The sequence below is a fragment of the Lissotriton vulgaris genome, chromosome 12 (genome assembly GCF_964263255.1).
Source record: "Lissotriton vulgaris chromosome 12, aLisVul1.2, whole genome shotgun sequence".
In the NCBI taxonomy this organism is placed as follows: Eukaryota; Metazoa; Chordata; class Amphibia; order Caudata; family Salamandridae; genus Lissotriton; species Lissotriton vulgaris.
In genome coordinates, this window is record NC_141700.1 from 754255518 (window position 1) to 754281499 (window position 25982).

At 50.7% G+C, this 25982-nt stretch overlaps 1 protein-coding gene across 1 annotated transcript in view; it reads left to right on the forward strand.

Moving 5' to 3' along the window:
* Positions 1-8695: 8695 nt before the first annotated feature.
* Positions 8696-25982, forward strand: part of PLOD3 (procollagen-lysine,2-oxoglutarate 5-dioxygenase 3) — a 294630-nt gene continuing 277343 nt past the window's right edge. Inside the window, exon 1 of the mRNA XM_086946045.1 lies at positions 8696-8901. Within this exon, the coding sequence (XP_086802171.1) occupies positions 8805-8901 (97 nt within the window). The 5' untranslated portion in view covers positions 8696-8804. The remainder of the gene's footprint in view (positions 8902-25982) is intronic.

A 25982-nucleotide genomic window follows, 5' to 3' on the forward strand; every position in this document is an offset into this window, starting at 1 on the left:
CGGTGCCTCAGAAGAGTGTGACGAGTGGTTGATGATCTGTGACTATCCAAAACGGGTGCCCACTGACGTATAGGTGGAAATGGTTGCATGCCCATTTAATCGCCAACGCCTCACGTTCGATTTGTGAATACCTCGCCTCTGTGGCTGTGAGAGCTTTACTTGAGAACGTGAGGGGCGCCCACTTGCCCAACTCCACCTCCTGCATGAGGACAGCTCCGAGGCCTACAGGACTTGCATCAACCAGCAGCTCCGTGGCTCATGTGGCATTGAAGTAAACCATTGTGGTCTTACTGAACAGAGTCTCTTTGACTTTCTTCTCTTCTTCTTGACTGTACCTCCATATTGCGTCTTTCTTGATGAGGGCTTGCAAGGGTTCGGCTATGGTTGCCAGGTTGAGTATGAACCGTCCACAGGACGTGGCCATCCCCAGGAAGTTCCTCACTTCCGATACTGTGAAGGGTGCCGGTGCTTGGCGTATAGCATGGCATTTCCGTGGGTCCCCTTGGATTCCGTATTGGCTGAAGGCATATCCGAAGAATTCTACAGAATTATGAAAGAACGGACACTTGTTCTTATGCAGTATTATGCCGTGGTCTGACAGCCGCCGGAGGGTTGCGCGAAGGTGCCGTGTTGTTCATCAATAGATCAGAATGTGTGACATTTAGTACTCCTTGGAGACCGGACAAGACTTCCCTGACAGCATCTTGGAATATTTCTGCGGCTGAGGAGATCCCAAAGTTTAGCTGTTTATATCGGCGCAGTCCCATATGAGTTGAGAAGGTTGTTATATACCGGCCTTCTTCGGCTAGCTTTAGTTGCTGATATCCTGCGTTCAAGTCTAACTTGGAGAACCACGAAATCCGTTTAGGTCAGCTATTAGGTCATTGACCGTTGGTGTGATGTGCCTTTCTCGATTGATTGGGTAGGCGCATGTCTATGCATAGTCTTATTTTTCCTGTCTGTTTGGGTTTTTCGGCTATAACCATGGCGAGACCCAGGGTGTCGGGCCAGTGACCCTTTCAATCACCCCTTGTTCTAGATTGCTTAGCTCTTGTTCTATTAGAGGTCACAAGTGGAAAGGGATATGTCTGTGACGAAGCGCTACTGGTTTATTGCTCTGTCAACGTGTAACATGACTCGCAGTCTCTTCAGGCATCCTTATCCTATGAAGAGATTTGGGAACATCTCAAGTATTTCCTCTGTTTGTAGTGCTTTAACTGTGTGGGCGAAGGTGACTAAACCCAGATCTTCTGGGGTGTGACTACCTACCAGGATGTCAGCTTCTCTGTTGACCACGTGGAATGTTGTGGTAATCTCTTGGTCTGTGGGCTTTACACGGATGGTCATCTTGCCTTTCAGGGGTAGAGGTGTTTGGCTCCCATATGTTGGTATTTTGACGTGGGATGGAGTTGTGGTCTTAGTTGTTTGTACTACTGGTTGCCCATCACATTAACGGATGCAAAGGCGTCAATCAGAGCTGTTACACAGGATCCTGCAATGTCTATGACGCATGTGGGTTGCGGGTGTTGCTTGCATTTTAGGTCACTGGTGAATGATATGAGGTAGCACTAATTTTCTTCCTCAGTGGAGGAGTCTTCCAGGCGGTGCCATTGTTGTGTCTTGACCGACCTGGAGATCTCTGAGTCTTCAAGCAATAACTGCCTCACTGACCTGGACGGTGGTCTTCCTCTTGTTCCTCTGTTTCTCAGTCCACCTCTGCATGCGATTGCAAAGTGGTTGGGGGTGCCACACTCTGAACACGTACGCCCTTATGCTGGGCTTTCCTTTGGGGGGTGCTTGCCTCGGCCGCAGTATCCACACGGTGACCCTGGTGTGATCTTCGTCTGTTGTCTGCCTCGGTTCCCTCTGCCTTGCGTCCGTAGTGTGTCTGCTCATTCTGTTTTAATGGCGACTGGTTTCTCTGGTTGCTGATTGATGGCAATATTCATCTCCGTCGCCCTCCCGTCTGATAAGTCATGTGATTGCGCCATGCCGAGGATGTCTTCCAGCGGGATCTCGGTTTGGAGGAGGATGAGGGTACCAAGTGTCTTGTTCCGGCACCCTTGTGGGACTTGCGCTCTTACTTTTTTGTTCTGATCGTCAGCCGTGCACGTGCTGGCTAGTTCCCTCAGACATGCATGAAATGCGTCCATAGATTCTCCTTCCCTTTGGCGCGCTTGTCGAAGTTTGAATCTTTCATAGTCTGGGTTTAGTTGTGGGTCAAAGTGTGCATCAAGAGCCCTGATGGCGGCATTATAATCTTTGGCAGCCCCTGTGTTTGGCAGGTGTGCAAATAGTTTGTATATATCTTCCCCAGCAAAATGTAATAACAGGGACTTTTTTATGGTGTCATACGTCTCTTGTTTTGCTGTGAAATAGTTATTCAGAAGGTCAATCCAGATCTTCCACCTTGGCGAGGCAGTGGCAGGATCTACCAGCTCGCTGAAGGATCTACCAGCTCGGTGTTAATTTGTATGCTGTGTGGTCGGTTGTATAGGCGGGGGGCAGGACCTGGTGTGGGCCTGCTTGTTGCGCGCTGTTCGTCATTCTTTACTATGCCTGACTTCGTGTGAAGCGGTCGCTCCACCCTTCCTCCTGACTACATAGCGCTGCAACCGGTATCGTAGCGCTGATCCCCCACCACTGCCACAGCCTAAATGTAATATTATTTGTATCGCATTAGCACCCGCTCTGCTACGTAGCGCTCCACATTGCTTTGTGTGTCTTCAATAGCTAAAGTGCGAACGCTCCGCATTGCCTTGCCTACTTTGCATATCTGTCTTGTGTACGCTCCGCATTGCTTTTAAATTTGCATTTCATTTCAATTGTGCACGCTCGCATTGCTTTTAAATTTGCATTTCATTTCAATTGTGCCCGTGTGTTAACTCGCATTACCCACATTGCCCCTGATTGTGCCCACAGCGTCCTGTTACCCTGTTGTTGTTTCATCCATTTTGTTGTGCCTGCAGCCCGTCCCTCCCCCTACGCTTCCGCCTCCCAGCTCCTCCTCCCACCCACGAGTCACCAGGACCGGCCCGGCTGGGAAACTCTGTGACCAGCCTGACTTCGTGTGAAGCGGTCGCTCCACCCTTCCTCCTGACTACATAGCGCTGCAATCGGTATCGTAGCGCTGATCCCCCACCACTGCCACAGCCTAAATTTAATATTATTTGTATCGCATTAGCACCCGCTCTGCTGCGTAGCGCTCCACATTGCTTTGTGTGTCTTAAATAGCTAAAGTGCGAACGCTCCGCATTGCCTTGCCTACTTTGCATATCTGTCTTGTGTACGCTCCGCATTGCTTTTAAATTTGCATTTCATTTCAATTGTGCACGCTCCGCATTGCTTTTAAATTTGCATTTCATTTCAATTGTGCCCGTGTGTTAACTCGCATTACCCACATTGCCCCTGATTGTGCCCACAGCGTCCTGTTGCCCTGTTGTTGTTTCATCCATTTTGTTGTGCCTGCAGCCCGTCCCTCCCCCTACGCTCCCGCCTCCCAGCTCCCCCTCCCACGCTCCGCCCCCCTCCACCTCTCCATTTATGTCAGATGCACCCACGCGCAGCGACCGCGCTCTAGTCGCGCCGAAGGTGCGCCAAAGGTAAGCCCGTCTACGCCCGTCCGCGCCTGGACAGTGCCCAGCGCCTGTCCCCCTGGTCCCCGCCGCTCCCAACCCCCTAGAATCACATATGATGCCGCAACTCTCTTCGCCCTCAACCCCGGACGCGCACCACAATGCTGCGAAGCCACCCCAGGACGTACCCACGGCCCATTCGCCTGCCTCTCCTGCAAGCTCAACTGTTTCAGGACCCTCACCAAACCCACGTCCTCCACACACAGCTCCGAACCCAACGTCCTGAAGTGCATCCTACTGAACACCCGCTCGGTCCACAGACATGCAACAGAATTCTGGGACCTAATCGACACTGAGTCACCTGACATCGCCTTCCTTACTGAAATATGGATGAACACATCTTCTGCTCCCGACATCGCCATAGCCATACCGGACGCTTACAAGATTATTCGAAAAGACCGCACCGATCAAACAGGAGGAGGCATCGCCATCGTCCACAGAAACACCATCAAAATCACAACCAGCTCCGACGACAATCTTATAACCACCGAACATCTCCACTTTCAGATCCACACCGACCCCAGAACCACCCTTAGAGGCACCCTCATTTACAGGCCTCCAGGCACCCGCACTCAATTCAGCGATGACATCTCGGACTTCGTCAGCCCGCACACCCTCGCCTCCGAAAACTACATTCTTCTAGGAGACCTCAACTACCACCTTGAAAACATACTCGACAGCAACACCACCACCCTTCTGGACAACCTGGCCAACCTCGGACTCAAACAACTTGTTGACACCCCCACCCATGTAGCCGGACACACGCTCGACCCTATCTTCACCTCCAGCAAACACATCTCCTTCGATCGCACCACAGCTCTCCACTGGACGGACCACAGCTGTGTTCACTTCAGCTACAAAACCACCCTGACCCACAACCGCCCACAACCTATTCCTCGAAGAAACTGGAACAAAATCACTTCCGAACAACTCCTCACATCACTCAACCAAAACACTCCCACCCTCTCATCAGACCCAAACCAAGCGACCACCAATCTCAAGCAATGGATCACCCACAGTGCTGACGAATTAGCACCCTTGAAAAGTCACCAGATCAAATCAGCCAGCAAAAAGGCTCCCTGGTTCAATGATGACCGTAAAAAATCCAAGAAGCTATGCCGCACCCTGGAGAAAACATGGAGAAAAAACCCAACCACCGACAACATGTCCACCCTCAAGGCAGCCACCCGCAAACACCACCAACTGATTCGATCCGCCAAGAAATCAGCATTCAAGGATCGTCTCGAAAACAACACCCATAACAGCAAGGAACTCTTCAATATCGTCAAAGAATTCACCAACCCCACCGCAGCATCCAACGACATCACTCCCTCCCAAGACCTCTGCGACGCGCTATCCTCCTTCTTCTACAACAAAATTGCCGACATCCACAACAGCTTCAAGAACTCTCCCAGCGATCAACCCGCCCCACCCCCTCCAGATCCTACTCCTCCTACTAACAACCTCAGTGCCTGGAACCCAATCACCACTGAAGACACCATTTGCCTCATGAACTCAATCCACTCTGGCTCGCCTTCTGACCCCTGTCCCCACCACATCTTCAACAAAGCTGACTTCATCATCGCACCCCAACTCCGCGATGTCATCAACTGCTCTTTCAACTCTGCCACCTTTCCAGAAAGCTGGAAACACGCGGAACTCAGCGCCCTTCTGAAAAAACCCACAGCAGACCCCTCAGAACTGAAAAACTACTGACCCATATCCCTCCTCCCATTCCCGGCCAAAGTCATCGAGAAAGCCGTCAACAGCCAACTCGCTGCCTTCCTTGAATCCAACAACTCCCTTGATCCATCTCAATCCGGGTTTCGAGCCAAACACAGCACCGAAACCGCCCTCATTGCAGCGACCGACGACATCCGACCACTCCTGGACAACGGTGAAACAGTGGCCTTCATCCTACTCGACCTTTCCGCCGCTTTCGACACAGTCTGCCACAGCACCCTTATACAACGCCTCAGCAACATCGGCATACAAGGAAAAGCCTTGGACTGGATCACCTCATTCCTCGCTGGGAGAACTCAAAGAGTCCGACTTCCCCCATTCTACTCAGAGGCCACCGAAGTCATCTGCGGCGTACCTCAAGGATCCTCACTCAGTCCCACCCTCTTCAACATCTACATGAGTCCTCTCGCCTCCATCGCGCGTCAACACAACCTTAACATCATCTCTTACGCCGATGACACCCAGCTAATCCTTTCCCTCACCAAAGACCCCAACACAGCCAAAACCAATCTTCACGAAGGCATGAAAGAAGTAGCCGAATGGATGAAACAGAGCCGCCTAAAACTCAACTCAGACAAAACGGAGGTGCTCATCCTAGGATCCTCCCCCTCAGCTTGGGACGACTCTTGGTGGCCTTCCGCTCTGGGCACAGCACCCACACCCACAGACGACGCACGCAACCTGGGCTTCATCCTGGACTCCTCTCTCTCGATGTCCAGACAAGTCAACGCCGTCTCGTCCTCCTGCTTCAAAGTCCTTCGCATTCTCAAAAAGATCTTCCGCTGGATCCCCCTCGAGACAAGAAAGACTGTCACCCATGCTCTGGTCACGAGTCGACTGGATTATGGTAACACACTTTACGCCGGAATCACTACAAAATTACAGAAAAAACTCCAGCGCATCCAAAACGCGTCAGCGAGACTCATATTAGACCTCCCGTGCCAAGATCACATCTCCGGACATCTAAAAGACCTCCATTGGCTCCCGTCAACAAAAGAATTACTTTCCGCCTTCTCACCCACGCACACAAGGCCCTCTACAATCTAGGACCCGAATGCCTCAACACTCGACTGTCCTTCTACAAACCCACCCGCCAACTAAGATCGTCCAATCAAGCCCTCGCCGCAGTCCCACGCATCCGGAAATCCACCATGGGTGGCAGATCCTTCTCCTTCCTGGCTGCCAAGACCTGGAACTCACTCCCCACCCACCTCCGCCTTACTCAGAACCACATCTCCTTCAGAAAAGAACTGAAAACCTGGCTATTCGACAAATAATGAACCCCTTCCCCAAGCCCCTTTAGACCCTCTGGGTGAGTAGTGCGCTATACAAATGCCCGAACTTGAACTTGAACTTTTGGCAGGGAGTGGCCTGGTCCCCTTCCTGCTGTGTTGAGATTGAATTTCCCCAAGACTGTAGCTAGACGCTTATCTGTGGAAGGTGTTTAAACTGTGTTTCTTGCTTGGAGGTGTGGTACCATTCCCAGGGCCTGCTATGTTGTGCTTGTCTGGTAGAAGTTGATGGGCACTGAGCGCTGATTGAGGGAGCGCGTGTGCGAGGGCTCGGTCAGGTGGGTGGGCCGCTGTACTTATGCAGACCTCCGCGCGGGCGCCGTGTAGGAACCAGCCGTTGATGGGCCAGGTGTACAGCGATTTCTGCACCAAGGGAGCCAGCTGGTGCACATGGGGAGACGGGGCAGGAATGGCGGTCGGAGCACTCCAGGGGAGGCGTGCCGGCAGGTGAGGGGGCATGCGCCGTTAGCTTAGCGCTGGTTTCGGGACCATGCCTGCAGTCATTCAGGATGTGCGGTGGTGTTGGGCAGTGCCAGCCCTCGTCGCCAGTGTTGCGACGTCTGTCGCGGCCCTGAGATGTGGTGCAGTTCGATAGGCCTACTGCCGGGTGGCCAAAACAGATTCAGACCACACGTGAATGCTGGTGTGGGCCGGAAAACCATGAGCGATCTTCGCCTGTTAATTTATTACCCTTGGCCACGCCAAGCCAAAGCATGATACATTGTATGTGAGCCCTTCCAGGCCATGCCTCCGAGTTCCACTCTTGCTGGACCCAGGTCACTACAACATCAACTTTTTGCCTCTTTCATAGGTCTACATATTTTTCTTTTGCATGACAAGAGCAACAAAATTGCAACAAAAATCCCCACACAAAAAAACTGTCCTGCTGTGGCCGCAGTTAATTATGAGTGTCCTGGTAAAATGTAACCCCAGCATATGCCCGTTTACACAAGTACTGCAAGTACAAGTAGTAATAAATGTATCACACATGGCTAATGATCACACCTCATAAACTCCCAACACCAGGGCACCAGATTTTATCTGAGGCCCTAATTATCCCATCAGACCACGGGGCACACATAATTAAAGTCCTATGATCGACCCGATTAAATATAATATGTGCTTTCCATATTGCAATCACAATATGCTTGATATACATCGCGCTGCCCACGTTTTCTTCTGACTTTATCACAGGAAATACATTAAAATAAATAAGGCGATACCACCAAAATATGCATGCACAAAATAAATTCCGATTCCTGGGGCGTATCAGAATAGGAATCTGAATTTACCGGGGTTGATAAATACTACCACACCCAGATCGGTATTCTGGTCCTAATTCGGACCCAGACAGAGCTCCTGTGCAGAGGGAAGGTGTGGCACCGTGATGGGGGGGCTGCACAAATCAAGCCTCCGGGTGAAGAACTTAGGAGGGTCTCGCGCCCCCTCAACTGTCGCCTGTAGACGTGGCAGCTCCTCTTACGAAAGTTCTAGAATCCCCCCCGAGCTTTGCTCGTTTCCCACTCAACAAAACTTCCTCATCAAGTACTTTCCACGGAGGCCACGGATTGGTCGAAAAGCCCTCCTTGGTCCCACCCGAGTGCAGTGATTGGTGAGGGAAGGTGCTAGCTCCCACCTCTTGACTAGAGGTGAATGGTGTTGGCAAAGCGGAATTCCTCGGGTTGCGCACTACAGTTACGTCTTTGTTTATAGAATGTCTCTGTAAAACTTTAATTGGCTCCTATATCTAGCAATCGATTTTGGACAGTTGGGATTGGCCCTCGGTAAGAACAGGGAGTAATCATACCGTAATGAGGAGCTTCTCGAGACCTCCAAATAGGCTAGGGATGAAGAAACGCTTACCACGCCCTCTCCGTTTTCATTGGTTGTAAGGGAGCAGAGGGACGAGTGTCTGGGCAAACAGGAGTAGTGGGCTGGTTCCTGTAGGTGGGATCTTATTTGGGCCCGCCTATTCTCCCGTGCGATTGGCGTAATCGGTGCTAAATCTGGTTCTTATTGGCGAAGGGGCGTGCTGGCTCACCGGTGGGCGGGTCGTGTCGCTGCCCCGTAGTCCCCAGGCCTCAGATTTTTGTCTTTTCAGTGCCCGATATTAGAGACGCCTGACCCCGCAGTGATGGCTCAACTAGCCCCGGCGCTGCCCGTTCTCCTGCTGCTGACGCTGCTGGGAGCCGTGAAGGGAGAAGGCCCGGAGCCAGAGCCAGTGAATCTTGGTAAGTAAGAATGGGGGTCTGACCAGCCTGGAAGTTGACTGTCCAAGCGGGTAGGAGGTGGGGGGGTTTAACTGACCAACTGGGAGTGACCGGCTGCCACAAGGGGGTTGCTGGTCAAGATTGAGACTGGCCAAGGTGGCGCTTTCTTCGGAGCAGCTGACAAAAGCAAATTGGGGCGACTTTGTATTGTCAGCTGGGGTGACTTTGTGTTGTCAGCTGGGGTGACTTTGTATTGTCAGCTGGGGCGACTTTGTATTGTCTGCTGGGATGACTGTATTGTCAGCTGGGGTGACTTTGTATTGTCAGCTGGGATGACTGTAATGTCAGCTGGGGTGACTGTAATGTCAGCTGGGGTGACTGTGTATTGTCATCTGGGGTGACTTTGTATTGTCATCTGGGGTGACTTTGTATTGTCATCTGGGGTGACTTTGTATTGTCAGCTGGGGTGACTTTGTATTGTCAGCTGGGGTGACTTTGTATTGTCAGCCGGGGTGACTTTGTAATGTCAGCTGGGTGACTTTGTATTGTCAGCTGGGGTGACTGTATTGTCAGCTGGGGTGACTTTGTAATGTGAGCTGGAGTGACTTTGTATTGTCAGCTTGGGTGACTTTATATTGTTAGCTGGGGTGACTGTATTGTCAGCTGGGTGACTGTAATGACAGCTGGGGTGACTGTATTGTCAGATTGTGTGACTTTGTATTGTCAGCTGGGGTGACTTTGTATTGTCAGCTTGGGTGACTTTGTATTGTCAGCTGGGGTGACTGTGTAATGACAGCTGGGGTGACTTTGTATTGTCAGCTGGGGTGACTTTGTAATGTCAGCTGGGTGACTTTGTATTGTCAGCTGGGGTGACTGTATTGTCAGCTTGTGTGACTTTGTATTGTCAGCTGGGGTGACTTTGTATTGTCAGCTGGGGTGACTGTATTGTCAGCTGGGGTGACTTTGTATTGTTAGCTGGGGTGACTTTGTGTTGTCAGCTGGGGTGACTCTGTAATGACAGCTGGGGTGACTGTATTGTCAGCTGGGGTGACTGTATTGTCAGCTGGGGTGACTTTGTATTGTCAGCTGGGGTGACTTTGTATTGTCAGCTGGGGCGACTGTATTGTCAGCTGGGGTGACTGTATTGTCAGCTGGGGTGACTTTGTATTGTCAGCTGGGGTGACTTTGTATTGTCAGCTGGGGTGACTGTATTGTCAGCTGGGGTGACTTTGTATTGTCAGCTGGGGTGACTTTGTGTTGTCAGCTGGGGTGACTCTGTAATGACAGCTGGGGTGACTGTATTGTCAGCTGGGGTGACTGTATTGTCAGCTGGGGTGACTTTGTATTGTCAGCTGGGGTGACTTTGTATTGTCAGCTGGGGTGACTGTATTGTCAGATGGGGTGACTGTATTGTCAGCTGGGGTGACTTTGTATTGTCAGCTGGGGTGACTTTGTGTTGTCAGCTGGGGTGACTCTGTAATGACAGCTGGGGTGACTGTATTGTCAGCTGGGGTGACTTTGTAATGTCAGCTGGGTGACTTTGTATTGTCAGCTGGGGTGACTGTATTGTCAGCTGGGGTGGCTTTGTATTGTCAGCTGGGGTGACTTTGTATTGTCAGCTGGGGCGACTGTATTGTCAGCTGGGGCGACTGTATTGTCAGCTGGGGTGACTGTATTGTCAGCTGGGGTGACTTTGTATTGTCAGCTGGGGTGACTTTGTATTGTCAGCTGGGGCGACTGTATTGTCAGCTGGGGTGACTGTATTGTCAGCTGGGGTGACTTTGTATTGTAAGCTGGGGTGACTGTATTGTCAGCTGGGGCGACTGTATTGTCAGCTGGGGTGACTTTGTATTGTCAGCTGGGGTGACTGTATTGTCAGCTGGGGTGACTTTGTATTGTCAGCTGGGGCGACTGTATTGTCAGCTGGGGTGACTGTATTGTCAGCTGGGGTGACTTTGTATTGTCAGCTGGGGCGACTGTATTGTCAGCTGGGGTGACTGTATTGTCAGCTGGGGTGACTTTGTATTGTCAGCTGGGGTGACTTTGTATTGTAAGCTGGGGTGACTTTGTATTGTAAGCTGGGGTGACTGTATTGTCAGCTGGGGTGACTTTGTATTGTCAGCTGGGGTGACTGTAATGTCAGATGGGGTGACTTGCTCGGGCCATGGGGTGATGATGGACAGGCCGTGTGAGAAACTAAGTTATATTTGTGCAGAGTGTGTCTGATCAGGTGGGCTCGCTGTCCATGGAAGGGGGAACACCGGGTATCTTTGGGAGACTCTTTGCCCCAGAGTACACGTTTGCTGATGGGAAGTGCCAGCACCCTCCTATTAAACTACAGGAGAAGTGCTGAGAGGTGCCAGTGCATGCCCTTCTAAATGAAAGAAGTGCAGGTACTCAAAGCGCTGCCAACCTAAACACTTTAAAGGGCGATGTGGGAGGAGGTGGTCTCGGGAGCGAGACTGCTGCATGCATCCCGCTGAGAGTCGAAGAGACAGGCCTGGCATGGAGTGAGATGTGAAGACAGCCGGGCACTCTCTTGATGGAGGGGGAGATTGCAGACGCCCTAGGCGGCATGGAGAAAGCTGTGCGTGAGCAGTTTTGGAGAGGGCAGACGTCATTGGGAGGGAGAGAATTAAATCTCTCACGGAGGATGGGAGAAGCCTGGGATGGAGGTCATGATGTTTAGAGAGAAAGGGAGAGCCGCTGGCCAAGAGTCGAGCACTGTCTAGCGAGGGACAGAGCTCAGCACTGCATGAAAAGACGAATGGGGCTTCCGGCATTCTGAACATAAAGAGAGCAGGAAAGTTCGGTCTCAAAAAGTGAAGGGGGGAGGAGGGGTAGCGTGAAGCCCGCGGCAACAGCGCATTATGTAGAAAGTGCCCATGTCCTGACCACATTAAACAACTACATGCCAATTATCCAGTCGGTGCCTGTCCTGAACACCTGGATGCATCCCACCGCTTGAGCCTATATTGGACATTCCAGCCCCCTGGGGTCACGGAATTCTAAATCAAATAAAGAGGCTGGCAGTTGCTGCAGCCCTAGGGAACGAGAGGGCTGAGCACCACAGCACAGAGGGACGAGGGAGAGAGAATTAGGATCTTCATAAGGAAAGAGAAGTCAGGGGAGGCCCCTCAAGAGCTAAGGAATGTAGGGACGAGAGAGCAGAGAGCCCCTGCCCTGCGGGAGAGGGCCAGAGAGCGCACACGCAGCTACTCCAGGGGGTTACGCACTCTTATCTCACAGTGGGAAGTGGGAGAATTAAACATCACGTTGGGGAGGGATGAGAGAGGAGACGACCTACTGTGCTCTTGCGCTAAATGGTCTAATGTTAACATTTTCGCGTAACACACACAATACAATCGGCGGAGGAACAGAAATCCCAATGACGCCTACCCTCCGTCCTATGCAGCGAGATAGCTAATGAGCATCAGATGGGGAGAAACTGACGACTGGCCACCTGTGGCTCCAGGCAGTAGTGTGGCTCAATGATTAGAGCGGCAGACCCTGATGCAGAGGTCTGGCCCGGGACCAGGGTTCAATTCCCCGCCTCGGTGGATCTTGTGCTCAAAATTCCACGGACCTGATAATTCTCGCCTCGGTGCCTATTCTAATCATGGGTCCCACTCTGCAACTCTGGGCAATAGCTTGCTTAATCTCCACAACGGCCCCCACAACGCTAAGGATGCCTGGCCTCCACCTTGGTGCCCAGGAGTGGACACCTCACAGGGAAAGCCAGGATGGGTTCCACAGTGGTATTCGTACAAGCGCCTTGAGACCCTTGCGGGTGAGTAGTACAAGTATCAATTTACATATTCACATTTATTGTAGGCAGCCAGAGAGCAATGAGAAAGAAAAGCGGTGACAGCTCTCTTAAAGAGCTAAGCATTGTTTGAAACCCCATGGAGCGGAAGAAGTTCGCACCCTGTGGGGTGAATGAACAGACTGCCAGCTACCCCCAGGGAGTGGCGCAGCTAAGCACCAGATGGGGGGGAGAGAGAACAGCTAGCCAGGTGCTGTAAGAAGACAGCACTGTTTGAACCTGGGAGTCTTCTCCATGCCAAGGTGACATCCTGGCCGTGTGGTGGCATGGGAGGGTCACTTAAAGCCCTCTTTCATGTGGACTCCTTCATGACCACAAACCGCTAGACCTCTTCACCAACCTTGAGGTCCTTGCAGTTTGCCCTGTTCAGGCCTTTACACAAGTCACAGGAAGGATTTACAGGTACCAGGATGGCAACACTTCTTAACATACACATAGGACTTCTAAACTCCCCCGCCTTTAAGCCTCTATGTGACTTTGGCTGTTTGTGAACTCCACCACCCTCCTCCCAGACTATCCTAGCAGGAGGAACTCGTCAGTTTCTATCATTGTTAGTGGCTTCGTGCCTCTGTGCCAAGATGGAACGCATACTTTACTTCGCCACCTTTGTGCCCTATCATTGAAGGCACCATTCCACTAATGTGGATCACAGTTCTGCAAGCACCACTGACAGACTGGACCTCTGGGGTAACATTCCAACCATGGCATGGTCCTCCTGCTAAGGCCATCACTCTTGCCTTGCATCTCCGTCACTGCTTGCACTGGTGGTAATTAACCTGTTGGCGCAATATTGCCATCTTGGCAAATGGTTGTTGGAGCTGCTTCCACCCCAAACCCTGCTGAGGTGCATCCTGTTGCAGCTGCCTGGGAAGTTGGTAGCGGAAGGGATAACCGGCCCAGGGAATGGAAATGAAGGGCAGCAGCTAGATTTTTTAGAGCCGGGGGGCTGGTGGCAGAGCCACACGTCCAGTACCTCACCACACAGAGACATGAAAACCCTTTCTGCATCTCCTCCTTCCCAGACACCCCACTGATACAAGAGCATCTCATCAACAGCAAGGATTCTTAATCTAGACAGGCATTCAGTGGGCCTATTTCTCTACCAGAGCTGTAAGTGGGGAGATGTGGTCAGAGCCATCCACAAAGACGGAAAGGCATACTGATTTTGTTGGAATAGCGTACAGCATGATTTAATTTCTTCTATGACCTTTTACGAGCTGCAACATCAATAGTTGTGAGAAACTTTATTGGAGCTTTAAGGTGCATTTTATATGGTCTTCCGTCTGCTCTTTGTTACGATGATTATGTGGCGGGTACATATACTTTCGTGTGAATATTACATTTGCAGTGCATGTGGTATTGGTTATGTTGGCCTTATTTTTAAAAGCTTTATTGTAGAAGGGCATGATTGCTCTTATTTTTTCTCAACATATAATGCATTTTTACCTATTATCAGATTTACATGCTGTATCCCAGAACTCTGCCAGCGGTGGGACGGGGAACGGTGGGCGTTCAGTGTTGCCCTACATCTCATGAAGGAAGCTAATCGAGATATGTGGCCCACCGACCAAGAAACACGTATCTCCTTTGCTTTTGTTTGTGAACCTGTGGCTCTGTAGGATGGTGGCTTCATCAGAGTGGATGTGAATGGTACTGTTTAAAGTTTTTTCAGGTGCTAGCTGGGCCCTGCTCCTTTTGTTGGTGACGCATAGAAACTTTAAGGTAATTTTGGCCGGCAACAAAAGCCATTGACGACTTATGAGTTGGAGGGAGGGGGAGTGCACAGTAGGGTGTCTGCTGTGGTCTACTGGAAAAAACAAACTTTGGCAAAACAATAATGTAGAAATGGTATCACATAGTGTATTGATTTTGTTTTGATTGTATTCAAATATGTGTTTTTAGAAAACTTCAGAAGTACAAAAAAGTGGTTTATTTGTGCTTTCATTATTCTGAAATATTACAGACATTTACATTTTGTTGTGCGCTAGAAAAAAAGTATTTCCTTTCACCCCATTAGATTGTCAGAAGTAGGAAGCTGGCTCTGTATATACTACACCAGTGCACAGTCCAGAGAATCCCCAAAAGGATAGCAGAGGCTAAAGTAAATAATACCTTACTCTCTTTTGTGGTAGTGTTGTTGAGCAGTCAGACTTATCAAAGGTTAGTGTTAATCATTTGTTGTACACACTCAGGCAAGAAATGATGTCACACACTCTAAATATACTTTCTTACAATGCATTTGGATTTCTTGCATATTAAGCTTAGTAAGGTTGAAAACATAGCTCCGCCCTTATGCTCGCCCCACACTCCACCCCCCAGCCCACCACTCCTTTTGATGAGTACCTGCACTTATTTTTTTCCATTTAAAGCACTGCTTCGACCCAAAAAACACAGGGGGAACCTACAAGGTATGATTTTCATCTTCTGACGAGTGAACCAATCACGTTGCACTGACACCCAAGTCTCTCCATCATTGGCTTCGGGTCAGTCCGATGAGTTATCTGAAACCCCTCCTCCTTTGAGGCAGGGCATTGCAGGGTCACGTCCCTTCTTTAGGAAGGTGGTTTCCTCGGCCTCATCCGCCAAGATGCAGGCGATTGTAGTAGACTCCTCCGCAGTTGCGGCCGGCATGATTCACAGGTGGAGGGGAACGCCCGCGGGGGATGGGGATTTTTTTTTTACTTACCTTACCAGGTCCTTCGCCTTCACTCCTAGCTGAAACCCGCGTTTTCCAGCTGCGTTCCTGCTCTTCTGCCTCTGGCAGGAACAGGCAGCAGGTAATCTCCATCCCCTCCCTTAAGCCAATCACAAAGCTGCAATGTCAGCATTGTGATTGATGGGGCCAGTGCCCACCGGGTGCCTATGTGGAGGCCATTTCCACCATGCAGGCTGTTTGCTATGCAGCCTACATAGAGAAAATGCAGAATGCGCATGACTGGTTTGGTCGGCCCCTGTGGGCCGACCAAACAGTCCGGGCCCAAGGCATTTGACAAGCCACTCCTCCCGACCCGCCTACCCGCCCGCCCCCAACCCGGCATACCCTTCTGGTTTCTTGCAGCGCGAGAAGCAGAACCATTAAATGTTTTTTAAAATACCATTTTATGTTTCTGCTTCTCGCTTTGCGAGAAAACAGTGGGGCGACGCTCCTCTGCCCTAATGGAGGAGCCGCCCCTGCAAGTAACACCACTTTTAGGAATTCCTTGCGTTTATCTCAAGATGGTTTCAGGAAATGCCAAACAAACAGGCTGTGAGACTAGAGCTGGGGAAATAAAATTGCGGCACACGCATGATAAAACGGACGTTATCGGAACGTTTGACCTTCCTCACCCCTGACCCACGAGTGTGAGGCGTAAACTTGTACACTATATCTCGTTTGCCACCATGCGGCTTCTCTGAGCCCACCCTATCTCCTCCTCCCTCGAGCGGCCAGAAGCGGCCACGAAAAAATGCGCCACAAACAGTAAATACAACTCCTGGCGGCTTCACCAGTCTTCTCAATTCAGTACAAATTCCTTAATTGGCACGACTTAGGCAAGAGTTGCCAAGGTAAATACCCAGAGGGGCTGCGTCCGAGGCTGTTCCTTGGCAATGCCTGGCCCGTACCCTGCAGACACTCACCCGCCGCCCTCACCCATGCGGTGCGTATCTCCAGGGGTCGGCCACGTGTACTCTCCCCACCCTGCGAGGGCAGGTGTCCCTCCCTCAGGGACTCGTGTCAGGGGCCCTCAATGCCCCGCCCCCCCTCACTTACAGGGTGCATTGAGCAGCTGCTCCCAGCCTTTCAGCTGCTGCCCAGCAGACCTCCACGAAGCCCGCAAACATCAGTTTTTGTGTCTTTTCAGTTGTCTCGGGCGAGCATACCCCCCCCCCCCCCAAGACTGCTACAGACTAAAGCCCGTTAAATCCTCTCGTGCACAGGTGCACACTCCAGCCCTTTTAGTACTCCAGGTACTGCCAGTGCCACATACTTACCCCCTCGAGCCCCAAGCGGTCCCAATGTGCCCATCGAATACTCCAGGCACTGATGCATGCTCCACTACATTTAAAACTCTCAGGAATGGGGAATACTTCTCGTTATTGAGTACTCACAGGTGCTCTAACACACTCTTCTCCATGCATACAATACTCTGACGCCCTTGCATACTCTGAGGTGCAAACTCCAACACGTTCACTGCTCGAAGGCACCGGTGCATGCTGCACTCTCGGCCACTGTTACACACCCCTGCCCAGTGAATACTCTCTGGCATTGCTATGTAGTTCTCCCCATTGATAAACTGAGGCAGGTTTCAACCTACTGAATACTCCGAGTCGTGGCACATACTCCAACCCATTGAGTATCCGGGGGCATCGATACTCCCGGGCACTGGTACACACTCTGCCCCTTTAAATACTCTCCTGCGCCAGTACATACTAGGCACCATTCCATAGCCGGCCCCTTGAATACTTCAGGGAGCTCATTCGTACTCCGCCACATGGAATGTTCTCAGGCACTGGCACATACTCTGTCCCATTGAATACTCTGAGACAGCACCACACTCAGCCCACTCAATAATCTAGGACACCAGAACTCTTTCCTCGCCATTGAAAGCTCTGACGCACTGTTACATTTCAGATGTCAGTTTTTATTGTGTATGCTTCATAAAATGTTACAGTATAGATGAGCGAATAAAAAGTATCAAGTACAAGTCACAATAGTGAAAGCCACAATAGCGGGATCCCGAGTGTATGCGTCTCTCTCTCTCTCTCTCTCTCTCTCTCTCTCTCTCATTGGACATGCCCGGGCACTGGTGCCTACTTGAACCCACTGGATACACTGTAGCACCAGTACATACTTCAATGCCTGCCCATTGAATACTCTCAGAGGTCATTAGATTATTGAGTGCTCTCGGGCACTGCCACATACTCCTGCCCACGGAATACTCTCAGATGCCATTAGATTATTGAGCGCACTCTGGCACTGCCACATACTCCTGCCCACGGAATACTCTCAGATGCCATTCGATTATTGAGCACTGTCGGGCACTGCCACATACTCCTGCCCACGGAATACTCTCAGATGCCATTCGATTATTGAGCACTGTCGGGCACTGCCACATACTCCTGCCCACGGAATACCCTCAGATGCCATTCGATTATTGAGCACTGTCGGGCACTGCCACATACTCCTGCCCACGGAATACTCTCAGATGCCATTCGATTATTGAGCACTGTCGGGCACTGCCACATACTCCTGCCCACGGAATACTCTCAGATGCCATTAGATTATTGAGCGCTCTCGGGCACTGCCACATACTCCTGCCCACGGAATACTCTCAGATGCCATTCGATTATTGAGCACTGTCGGGCACTGCCACATACTCCTGCCCACGGAATACTCTCAGATGCCAGTAGATTATTGAGCGCACTCTGGCACTGCCACATACTCCTGCCCACGGAATACTCTCAGATGCCATTAGATTATTGAGCGCACTCTGGCACTGTCACATACTCCTGCCCACGGAATACTCTCAGATGCCATTAGATTATTGAGCGCACTCTGGCACTGCCACACACATCTGCCCACTGAATACTCTCAGATGCCATTAGATTATTGAGCACTGTCGGGCACTGCCACATACTCCTGCCCACAGAATACTCTCAGATGCCATTCGATTATTGAGCACTGTCGGGCACTGCCACATACTCCTGCCCACGGAATACTCTCAGATGCCATTCGATTATTGAGCACTGTCGGGCACTGCCACATACTCCTGCCCACGGAATACTCTCAGATGCCATTCGATTATTGAGCACTGTCGGGCACTGCCACATACTCCTGCCCACGGAATACTCTCAGATGCCAGTAGATTATTGAGCGCTCTCGGGCACTGCCACATACTCCTGCCCACGGAATACTCTCAGATGCCATTCGATTATTGAGCACTGTCTGGCACTGCCACATACTCCTGCCCACGGAATACTCTCAGATGCCAGTAGATTATTGAGCGCTCTCGGGCACTGCTACACACACACATCTGCTCATTGAATACTCTCTGATGCCAGTAGATTATTGAGCGCACTCTGGCACTGCCACATACTCCTGCCCACGGAATACTCTCAGATGCCATTAGATTATTGAGCGCACTCTGGCACTACCACATACTCCTGCCCACGGAATACTCTCAGAGGTCATTAGATTATTGAGCGCACTCTGGCACTGCCACACACATCTGCCCACTGAATACTCTCAGATGCCATTAGATTATTGAGCACTGTCGGGCACTGCCACATACTCCTGCCCACAGAATACTCTCAGATGCCATTCGATTATTGAGCACTGTCGGGCACTGCCACATACTCCTGCCCACGGAATACTCTCAGATGCCATTCGATTATTGAGCACTGTCGGGCACTGCCACATACTCCTGCCCACGGAATACTCTCAGATGCCATTCGATTATTGAGCACTGTCGGGCACTGCCACATACTCCTGCCCACGGAATACTCTCAGATGCCAGTAGATTATTGAGCGCTCTCGGGCACTGCCACATACTCCTGCTCACGGAATACTCTCAGATGCCATTCGATTATTGAGCACTGTCTGGCACTGCCACATACTCCTGCCCACGGAATACTCTCAGATGCCAGTAGATTATTGAGCGCTCTCGGGCACTGCTACACACACACATCTGCTCATTGAATACTCTCTGATGCCAGTAGATTATTGAGCGCACTCTGGCACTGCCACATACTCCTGCCCACGGAATACTCTCAGATGCCATTAGATTATTGAGCGCTCTCTGGCACTGCCACATACTCCTGCCCAAGGAATACTCTTAGATGCCATTCGATTATTGAGCACTGTCGGGCACTGCCACATACTCCTGCCCACAGAATACTCTCAGATGCCATTCGATTATTGAGCACTGTCGGGCACTGCCACATACTCCTGCCCACGGAATACTCTCAGATGCCATTCGATTATTGAGCACTGTCGGGCACTGCCACATACTCCTGCCCACGGAATACTCTCAGATGCCATTCGATTATTGAGCACTGTCGGGCACTGCCACATACTCCTGCCCACAGAATACTCTCAGATGCCATTCGATTATTGAGCACTGTCGGGCACTGCCACATACTCCTGCCCACGGAATACTCTCAGATGCCAGTAGATTATTGAGCGCTCTCGGGCACTGCCACATACTCCTGCCCACGGAATACTCTCAGATGCCATTAGATTATTGAGCGCACTCTGGCACTGCCACATACTCCTGCCCATTGAATACTCTCAGATGCCATTAGATTATTGAGCGCACTCTGGCACTGCCACATACTCCTGCCCACGGAATACTCTCAGATGCCATTAGATTATTGAGTGCACTCTGGCACTGCCACATACTCCTGCCCATTGAATACTCTCAGATGCCATTAGATTATTGAGCACTGTCGGGCACTGCCACATACTCCTGCCCACGGAATACTCTCAGATGCCATTAGATTATTTAGTGCTGTCGGGCACTGCTACATACTCCTGCCCATTGAATACTCTCAGATGCCAGTAGATTATTGAGCGCTCTCGGGCACTGCTACACACACACATCTGCTCATTGAATACTCTCTGATGCCAGTAGATTATTGAGCGCTCTCGGGCACTGCTACACACACACATCTGCTCATTGAATACTCTCTGATGCCAGTAGATTATTGAGCGCACTCTGGCACTGCCACATACTCCTGCCCACGGAATACTCTCAGATGCCATTAGATTATTGAGCGCTCTCTGGCACTGCCACATACTCCTGCCCACGGAATACTCTCAGATGCCATTCGATTATTGAGCACTGTCGGGCACTGCCACATACTCCTGCCCACGGAATACTCTCAGATGCCATTCGATTATTGAGCACTGTCGGGCACTGCCACATACTCCTGCCCACGGAATACTCTCAGATGCCATTCGATTATTGAGCACTGTCGGGCACTGCCACATACTCCTGCCCACGGAATACTCTCAGATGCCATTCGATTATTGAGCACTGTCTGGCACTGCCACATACTCCTGCCCACGGAATACTCTCAGATGCCAGTAGATTATTGAGCGCACTCTGGCACTGCCACATACTCCTGCCCACGGAATACTCTCAGATGCCATTAGATTATTGAGCGCACTCTGGCACTGCCACATACTCCTGCCCACGGAATACTCTCAGATGCCATTAGACTATTGAGCGCACTCTGGCACTGCCACATACTCCTGCCCACGGAATACTCTCAGATGCCATTAGACTATTGAGCGCACTCTGGCACTGCCACATACTCCTGTCCATTGAATACTCTCAGATGCCATTAGATTATTGAGCACTGTCGGGCACTGCCACATACTCCTGCCCACGGAATACTCTCAGATGCCATTAGATTATTGAGTGCTCTCGGGCACTGCTACATACTCCTGCCCATTGAATACTCTCAGATGCCATTAGATTATTGAGCGCACTCTGGCACTGCCACATACTCCTGCCCACGGAATACTCTCAGATGCCAGTAGATTATTGAGCGCACTCTGGCACTGCCACATACTCCTGCCCACGGAATACTCTCAGATGCCATTAGATTATTGAGCGCACTCTGGCACTGCCACATACTCCTGCCCATTGAATACTCTCAGATGCCATTAGATTATTGAGCACTGTCGGGCACTGCCACATACTCCTGCCCACGGAATACTCTCAGATGCCATTAGATTATTTAGTGCTGTCGGGCACTGCTACATACTCCTGCCCATTGAATACTCTCAGATGCCATTAGATTATTGAGCGCTCTCAGGCACTGCTACACACTCTTGCCCACGGAATACTCTCTGATGCCAGTAGATTATTGAGCGCTCTCGGGCACTGCTACATACTCCTGCCCATTGAATACTCTCAGATGCCATTAGATTATTGAGCGCTCTCAGGCACTGCTACACACTCTTGCCCACGGAATACTCTCTGATGCCAGTAGATTATTGAGCGCTCTCGGGCACTGCTACATACTCCTGCCCATTGAATACTCTCAGATGCCATTAGATTATTGAGCGCTCTCAGGCACTGCTACACACTCTTGCCCACGGAATACTCTCTGATGCCATTAGATTATTGAGCGCTCTCAGGCACTGCTACACACTCTTGCCCACGGAATACTCTCTGATGCCAGTAGATTATTGAGCGCTCTCGGGCACTGCTACATACTCCTGCCCATTGAATACTCTCAGATGCCATTAGATTATTGAGCGCTCTCAGGCACTGCTACACACTCTTGCCCACGGAATACTCTCTGATGCCAGTAGATTATTGAGCGCTCTCGGGCACTGCTACACACACACATCTGCTCATTGAATACTCTCTGATGCCAGTAGATTATTGAGCGCTCTCGGGCACTGCTACATACTCCTGCCCATTGAATACTCTCAGATGCCATTAGATTATTGAGCGCTCTCAGGCACTGCTACACACTCTTGCCCACGGAATACTCTCTGATGCCAGTAGATTATTGAGCGCTCTCGGGCACTGCTACACACACACATCTGCTCATTGAATACTCTCTGATGCCATTAGATTATTGAGCGCTCTCAGGCACTGCTACACACTCTTGCCCACGGAATACTCTCTGATGCCAGTAGATTATTGAGCGCTCTCGGGCACTGCTACATACTCCTGCCCATTGAATACTCTCAGATGCCATTAGATTATTGAGCGCTCTCAGGCACTGCTACACACTCTTGCCCACGGAATACTCTCTGATGCCAGTAGATTATTGAGCGCTCTCGGGCACTGCTACACACACACATCTGCTCATTGAATACTCTCAGATGCCATTAGATTATTGAGCGCACTCTGGCACTACCACATACTCCTGCCCATTGAATACTCTCAGATGCCATTAGATTATTGAGCGCTCTCAGGCACTGCTACACACTCTTGCCCACGGAATACTCTCTGATGCCAGTAGATTATTGAGCGCTCTCGGGCACTGCTACACACACACATCTGCTCATTGAATACTCTCTGATGCTAGTAGATTATTGAGCACTGTCGGGCACTGCCACATACTCCTGCCCACGGAATACTCTCTGATGCTAGTAGATTATTGAGCGCTCGGGCACTTCTACATACTCCTGCCCACGGAATACTCTCTGATGCTAGTAGATTATTGAGCGCTCTCGGGCACTGCTACATACTCCTGCCCATTGAATACACTTAGAAGCCAGTAGTAGGTTATTGATCACTCCCAGACACAGCTACAAACGCTGCCCATTGAGTCCTCCCAGATGATTTTTCACACTCCAACACATCGGCTGCTCCCATGCCCATGTAAATGCTGCAAGCACCGGAAGTGGCTCTCCAGCTGTGGCAGCTGCTGCGGATTACTTGTCGAGGGCTTTGTCAGAATGGAAACAACAGTTTTTCTTTCAACGGGATCCTACTTTTCGACCACAAGCACATTTGTATTTGCATGCTTCTGTCTTGACATCTGTCCCCTGTTCCTCTTGCATGTGAGGCCAATGCTGCAGGGAGTGGAGGGCCATAGTCCAGTCGTGGTCCTGGGCACTCAGTCTCCTGGAAACAGCACCTTGTGATTAACGGAGGGGTGGCATTACTCGATCCACGGGCATCAGTTGTGTTTAGCTCTTGTAGGGGGGCCAGTCTCCCTTCACCCTCCTTGTCCCAGGTAACACCTTTATTTGAAGGCACAGCTCCTAGCAGAGTGCTCGGCTTGAGTAACAACATCAGCCAATGGGAGGAGCATTGGTCAAGGGGCTTAGAGGCCTGAGTTGCACAGCTATGACCCTCTTTTGTCCTCCCCACCCTGGGAGGGCAGCGGCTGTGAGTGGGCAATGGTTGGGAAGATACATCTATCCAGTTCTTTACCGTCTCCTAGGTATTTACAGACCAAGAAGGAGCAGTGTTCTCCCGGTAGGGCTGCAGCAGTAGATGTTAAACTTCAGTGTCATACAAAAGTATGGTATGGCAGCTGTTCACACAGTGAGACATATTAGTTACTAGTGAATGAATTGAACTCTGAAACAGCCTAAATGGGGGCTTTACCACCTGGCTCAGAGCTGATGGTTCTAAATGGGGGCTTTACCGCCTGGCTCAGAGCTGATGGTTCTAAATGGGGGCTTTACCCCCTGGCTCAGAGCTGATGGTTCTAAATGGGGCCTTTACCGCCTGGCTCAGAGCTGATGGTTCTAAATGGGGGCTTTACCCCCTGGCTCAGAGCTGATGGTTCTAAATGGGGGCTTTACCCCCTGGCTCAGAGCTGATGGATCTAAATGGGGGCTTTACCGCCTGGCTCAGAGCTGATGGTTCTAAATGTGGGCTTTACCGCCTGGCTCAGAGCTGATGGTTCTAAATGGGGGCTTTACCGCCTGGCTCGGAGCTGATGGTTCTAAATGGGGGCTTTACCGCCTGGCTCAGAGCTGATGGTTCTAAATGGGGGCTTTACCGCCTGGCTCAGAGCTGATGGTTCTAAATGGGGGCTTTACCGCCTGGCTCAGAGCTGACGGTTCTAAATGGGGGCTTTACAGCCTGGCTCGGAGCTGATGGTTCTAAATGGGGGCTTTACCGCCTGGCTCGGAGCTGATGGATCTAAATGGGGGCTTTGCCGCCTGGCTCGGAGCTGATGGTTCTAAATGGGGGCTTTACCGCCTGGCTCAGAGCTGATGGTTCTAAATGGGGGCTTTACCGCCTAGCTCGGAGCTGATGGTTCTAAATGGGGGCTTTACCGCCTGGCTCAGAGCTGATGGTTCTAAATGGGGGCTTTACCGCCTGGCACAGAGCTGATATTTGTTACCAGTGGCTTTACCAACCTCCTTTTGAATGCATCCTCTACACAGGGGACCAAGTAAAGCAGATGAGGCTCGTGGGTCTTTCTTAACCTCGAAACATGCATCTAAATTTGACCGTATAGGACACAGGGGCGGCTCCTCCACGTGGGCAGAGGAGTGTCGCCCCACTACTTTCTCGCAGTGCAAGAAGCAGAAACATAAAATGGTACTATGAATACCATTTTATGTTTATGCTTCTCGCACTGCGAGAAAGCAGAAGGGTTTGGTTGGGGGCGGGTGGGTGGGCATCCCTGTTACAGGTAGGGGAGAAGTGACTTCCCCACTGTTGTGGGCGCTGACTGTTTTGTCGGCCCCAGGGCTGACCAAACCAGTCATACGCACGCTCCTGTTTTCTCCATGTAGGGAGAAAACGGCCTTCCCATTGATGCCTGTGCGGTTGGCATCCCAGCCAATCACAACGCTGCCATTGCAGCATTGTGATTAGCTTAGGGGAGGAGAGGAAGGCTGCCTTTTTCCTGTGAGGAGCAGAGAGAGGAGACGCTACGCGGAACCGGTGGATTTTTTTAAATTACTCTCCCCACCCCCAAGTCATGCCGGCCACGACTGATAGTACATCTGTGATTGTCACCTGGTCTAATTGGGAGCAGTCCGCTAATAAGTCTGTTTGTTAGCCTGCACCAAAGCTGGTTCCAGTATGTTTGTTTCCAGTCCAGTGAGGACCTGGCTTGGCAGTTCGAGCTGAACTGTTCCCATAAGGAACAGGGTCAAGACTGATTTGTATATGACTGGGTCCAAACTGGGTGGTGTGGTGAGCAAAAGAATGATGGATTTAACACAGATCTCTTGACTGGAATCGAATCTTTCATTTACTTGGCAATCCGTCCATCATTTGTTGCTGTAGCACTTTTCCCCTTAAGTGGGATAGGTATGCCCAGACGTGGGTCTCTTGCTCGCTGTGCCATTGGATTCAAGCTAGCCTGGCTGATGAGGGGTGAAATGCTGAACCAGTCCCAGGATGCGTGCTTATGGTCCAGTAAGGACCCGGCTTGGCAGTTCGGCTGGACTGTTCCTTTGAGGAACAGGGTCAAGACTGATTTGCATATGGCTGGGTCCAAACAAGAGTGGCGTAGTGAGCAAAAGAATGATGGATTTGACCCAGATCTCTTGACTGGGGGTGAATGTTTGATTTACTCGGCCTTCCAGCCATCATTTGTTACTGTAGCCCTGCATTTGTTTTGCAGCGTGCCCTAACGCCGAGATCTGAGGTGCCTATACAAAGCTAAATATTGTATATCAGTTTGTGCATCACCTGATAAATGCAATTAGTTATATAAGAAAGTAAAAGAACAATATCAGCCTTTATGATGTCCATTGCTCAGAAGCAGCGAAGCGTGGGTTATAGATTTCCTAGTGCCAGGATAAATAATAATAATAATAATAATAATAATAAATAATAATAAATCATTT